General features: G+C 40.3%; 1 protein-coding gene across 1 annotated transcript; it reads right to left on the bottom strand.

Annotated features, from left to right (window-relative positions):
* Positions 1–551: 551 nt before the first annotated feature.
* gosr2 (golgi SNAP receptor complex member 2) lies at positions 552–4,885 on the bottom strand. Its single transcript, XM_079643638.1, has 6 exons — positions 4,680–4,885; positions 4,383–4,447; positions 2,862–2,970; positions 2,251–2,383; positions 1,865–2,005; positions 552–1,369 (listed from the first exon to the last, which is right to left on the bottom strand). The coding sequence occupies exons 1-6, from the start codon at positions 4,706–4,708 to the stop codon at positions 1,208–1,210; spliced, it is 639 nt and encodes a 212-aa protein (XP_079499764.1). The 5' UTR covers positions 4,709–4,885; the 3' UTR covers positions 552–1,207.
* Between the last annotated feature and the right edge of the window lie 386 nt (positions 4,886–5,271).

The following is a 5,271-nucleotide window of genomic DNA, read 5'->3' as shown; positions in this document are numbered from 1 at the left end:
TGTGTGTTGTTCCATAATATGCGGGGTTAAAGAGATTCACATGTTAACATTTCATCTTTCAACCACTCGGCAGTCATTAGAATAAACGCCAGCATCAGTCCCTGTAGGGATCAGTGTCCAATATTAAACACTAGGTGGCGCCCTAGCTGCCTTAATACTTGTGAAAGCTGTAGATCAACAAGAAACTTATCAGCAGAAGAATTAGAACCTCAGATTTAACCGTTTCTTGATTTTTGTGTTACCTCAGCTCCTTTAATGAGTGTATAATGAACTGTGAAGCCATAAGCATAGGAACGTTCTATTATATTAGGCTTGCAAGCTAGAGCCTTGGCTTCAAAATGTCTGTTTTTTTCCACTGGATCGAGACATTTTCTCATGTTGGGCAAGTATGCTATTTTCCGGTTACTGCTCCAAAAAATAAACTGCATTAAAATAAATGTTGATGCCAATTATTGACACATCCTAGAAGGAATTTAAGGTTTTAATATTGATATATACAGTTCATTCACTTTGTTCCTTTTACAAGACGAGTCAGTTGAAGCAATACAAAATGTAATGAAACATGTTTTGTTTTATTAAGATAATTAAATCACTCACATAGTGAGATTTGACCCAAGGTTACATCCTAGAGAAATTATATAAACAACAAATTAACTGCAGCTTACATTGCAGATTATTGTTGCAACCCTGTTATTTAAAACACATAAAACCAAAACATCTTTAGGGATTATTCTTGAGATACCTTATAATGAAACATGGAGAATTGTATGTATTTCTATGAAGGCAGAATAACATTACAGACAGATTCAGGAACAAATCACAGAAAGAGCTTTTCACTGGAGAGGAGAGCAAGTTGAGTGAAGATCAGTGTGAATTCTTTAGAAAAAGCCATTTGGGTCCATTCACAAGAGTGATTGACAGCATCGGAGTGGTTTGGATAAAAACAATAGAATATGAATTTGAGACAGAGTTCAATGCTCTTTTGGAGCTTCAAGTGGAATAAAAATACTGAATGTAATCAAGGGCTTCACTGTTTCTCATGTGCCAATAATAATTTAAATTGTGGAAAAAAAACTAATGGCACAATTTATTTCAAGAAATGTAGTCAAATCTAATAAAAATTAAGTTCTTTCATATCATGAGGGATGATGTCATGCAGAAATGTCCACGACAGATCAAAAAAACGCCCACTGTCATTGGCCGGGGGTCAGCCAAGGTATCTGATCACCAGGAACATGAAGACGCAGGTCAGCAGCATGCCTCCAACCATGATGAGCTTATCCTGGGTGGCTCTCCTCTCTATCAGTCTCATCACTGTGTTAGACAGGCCCAGCATGTTGGCCACATCCAGCATCTTCTTATGGGTCCCCTGTGCAGAGCCAAAACAGAGCCATGTAAACACTAATGATCACACAAGTTAGATTAAGCCATAAATACAACATGTTATGGACAATTCAGGCATTATAAAAACACAGTGTAATTATCGAAACTAATTAGTTTGATTTTGGTTGACATAGAGTGCCAACACCCTGTCTGACGCGCCACTCCGTCAGTAGTTTCTCATGGCGAGACAACCGCGCCATGAGTGCTGATCAGCAGACACACCCTGATAAGACGAGGCCTGAGGCACAGCCAGGAAGACCATCTCCTCCCTGGAAACAAGGACTCACCCTCTAGCCAAGCATACGCACACCAACAATAGGACCATTATGATCAATGTGGACACCAGAAACTGGGTCAAGCATCATACAATTTAAAACAGCAGATCCATCAAATGTAACCTTTTGAAGTGGGCCATTATTTAGAAAGAAGGGAGGGGAAAGATAGATTATTTTGCCTATTTTGTATAAAGTCATACACTCACCTTCAGTGTAGATCTCTGGTCTCTAATACTGTTGAGCATGCTACTGCCGCTGCCCAGGAGGTCGTCCATGCCTGTGTGTGCGTTTTGCAAGTTGGAGTTTAACTGTAGGGTCTCATCTATGGGGATGGAGGTATCTGCGTCCTATTGAACAAAAATAGAATTCCACTTTATCATCGTGAGTTATCACATGCTCCACTGCGGAAACAAGCACGTGTGACAACCAGATGAAGAATCAAAGTTCATGGAGCACTATCACATTTTCACCAACATGTTTTTATCAGAGGACTTGGACCTTTGTATGCTGCATTCAGGTGCAACAAAGGGAACGTTACTGTGCCAAACAGTATTGTTTTGTATTACATGCCACCCTGTTTTCAGGTACTTACATTGGTGGTGAAGGTGCGGCTCATGAGCTCTTCCCGGTCTCGATCCTGGGCCTCTCTGGCGTAGCGTCGCTGCTGGAAGTTTTGCAGGGCGGTGCGAAGGTGCTGGACATCATACTTCAGCTGGTCCACTCGCCTGAGGGAAAGCAAATAAAGAACACTGGTGATTCATCGTTGATATGAAGTTGGAAAACGCTCCACAGCATATTTTATGACAACGCGTCATTGCACCTCAGTTTATTGTAACTATTTGTAATTGTTCGGCTGATGAGAACATCTTTTCCCCCTCAGATCTCATGTGGTGTTTCTCACGGTCTCCATGGTTTCACTCGGACCCAACTGGAGCTGTGCTGAGATCTGAGGAGTGATGTGGGATGGGGTGTACCGTGTCCCCTAAGGCCTGTTTACCCAGCTCAGAAACGAGTCTTCGCCCAATGCAGCAGGAATGCTGGTGATGACGGGGCTCCTGAGGAAATGTTTTCATAGAGCCACGTCGCCACAGGGCTACGCATCTCCTCTTCTACACCCTGTTCTGTGCCTTTATGAGATATGGCTTGTCCCTGCCAGCTCTGGGGCTTTGGGGGTCACCATCAATTGGGCCACTGCAAACTCACAATTTTGCGTTCTGGCGGCGGTTTGGTGGCTCCTTGCTGGCCAGGATCTCCAGGCGTTCAAGATGATTGAAGATCTGGTCGGTTCTAGCCTGTAGCTCATTCTCTAACACTTGAATAATGAGGAAAAGAATACAATAAATATGGTATAATTACAAGAAAGAAGACATCATTTATCATTTTGATCCATTCAACATAAATGTAATACATGTGTGTGAAAGTTAGATTTACTATTCCGTTCTGGGTTTTTATTCCAGAGTGACTTCAGTGGTTTTAATTAGCAGAATAACTCTCTTTTATTAGTTAGGTGCCAACTAACAATAGTTGTCCTGTTTTTTTATTATCAATGTTTCATTTAGTCCATACAATGTAAGAACATTGTGGGAAATAGGATTGGATTTAAATGGCTTGTTTTGTCAGTCCAAATGTAATAGATATTCAGTTTAGAAAATAAAACAGAGAAAATAAGGCAATCTTCATATTTGAGAGCTTAGCATTTTCTGCTGTTTCAGCATGAACAAATCCTTTATCAATTATTTAGTTTAGTAGGTGATTATTTCTCTGTCCATCCAATACCCATTAGTCATGAATGCTACATCCTCTTCTGGGTTAAAACACAAGTTGATGTCACACTTTAGGAAGGGGGGGAGGAGAGGGAGGGTTGTCTACTGCCTGGCTCCCACCATTATCTAGAAGAAGCCCTCCCAGCTTCAGTCACTGCACCCACCCAGCTCCTTCCTGTCCTGGCACCAGCCTGGCCCACCACTGATTTGAGTCGGCACCGAACAGAGAACAATCCTCCAGAGACACCACCTCCCCTCCTTTCATTCTGTCATTATATCAGGGGAGGCAGCCATAACAAGGAGTCTGCACTGAATTAGAATTTAAGGATTTAAAGAACAAACGAGCCAGAAGTGGTGGCATCAACAAAAATAGTTAGTGCTGGCTTTTGAGATAATATCCTATACCCTAATAAATTAGGTTGAAATGATTGAACACTATTTTCCCAGCGTTAGGGTAAAGTGGTCATCCTGCACTAAACTAACATATTGTTCATATGTATTGTCATATTTGTATAGCATTTTTTTATATGTTGTTGTAGCCTACTTTTTTTATTCTTTTTTCCCCCCCATTCTGTTTATGTTCTTGATTTTTTTATTTCTCTCAACATCATTGTATCCAAACAAAGGCACATTTCTTGATAGAAAACCTACTTGGATATAAAACCTTCTGATTCTAATTTTGTGTCCAAGCTCATAACTCAGGCGAGTGGGTGCCTATATTGTTAATTGTTTGTTACATGTTGATGTGTTAAATAAGTTGACACTTTCTATGTAGTATATAGCTCTTTGAAACTGTCACAAAAGCAGGCTGGTTAACTTTAGTTTATTGTTTTTAAATTATTGTCAGTGTGCTTGTATTTATCTTTTAGTACAAGTCAATCCTCAACTACTTTATAAATGACTGCATTAACACTAATATTCATAAAAGTGGGACAGTTTAAACGGTGTAGCTTCTACTGACAGTGGACTGACTGACGATCCGTCCTCTCCAGATTTCCCATATAAGACTGCACCTCCTGGATTTGTCTAAAGAAGAATAAAACATAACGTTAATGGATCGGAACAAACACAGTACATAACTGCAAACCCGATAACATTAATGGACGTGAACAATCATCTTTGTGAAGCTTTTAGCGACCATATAAACCCCACAAAGGTGATATTTATTTGCTAAATTTCAATCAAATGAAGTTCAATCACATGTAATTAGCTCGTTAGCTATCTGAGAGTCTACAGTTTCCACAGAAGATACACTTACTTGTTTGTCTGATGGTAAAGCGCCTCCATCTTCCGCGATTTGTTGGAGTTTCCTCCGTGTTTCTTTATGTGATGTAACTTTGCTTTATTCTCATATAACACCGTTATTATTCTGACAGGTGTCTGGGCTAGCTAGCTAGCCAGCTAACGGTGGTAGAGTGTACACGTCATCAGCTGAGCGTTTGTGTACGGAAATGGGAAAGCGGAAGTTGTGCAGCGTCACCTGTTGATAGAGAGAGAGTGCGGCGGGGAAAATACAGAGAGCTCACTCTGACTCGATTTTTAGAAACGGAGTTGCAGGTTGCTCAGGTGGCAGCTGTTTCTCAGACATTGCATTGAGGTAATGCAATGTTTAAAATATTTGAGAAGGTCGCTCCATAACTTATACTATTTTTTGACAAGAGTAGTTTGATATATGTTTTTAGTCTTTGAATTAACGATCTTCGCTCGTACAACATTATGTAAAAACCTACTCAGTAGCAGACACATTGATAAGAAACCTAACCATGGATATTTAGCTTTATTAATTCTTCTTCTTGGTTTGTGTACTGTCATCGACCTACATAAGGTATGGCGGTGCAGCGTTCTGTTTT

This window comes from Notothenia rossii (assembly GCF_949606895.1).
Source record: "Notothenia rossii genome assembly, chromosome: 8".
Lineage (NCBI taxonomy): Eukaryota > Metazoa > Chordata > Actinopteri > Perciformes > Nototheniidae > Notothenia > Notothenia rossii.
The sequence above is the reverse complement of the archived record's forward strand: the minus strand, read 5'-3'. Positions and strand labels throughout refer to the sequence as shown.

Excerpts from the sequence above, each read along its gene's own strand:
- gosr2 (XM_079643638.1), bottom strand. The coding sequence starts at position 4,708 with ATGGAGGCGCTTTACCATCAGACAAACAA. Across the intron at positions 2,971-4,382 it reads GGATCGTCAGTCAGTCCACT|TGTTAGAGAATGAGCTACAG; the intron begins GTCAGTAGAAGC and ends TCATTATTCAAG. Across the intron at positions 2,006-2,250 it reads GCCGCACCTTCACCACCAAT|GACGCAGATACCTCCATCCC; the intron begins GTAAGTACCTGA and ends TTTGTTCAATAG.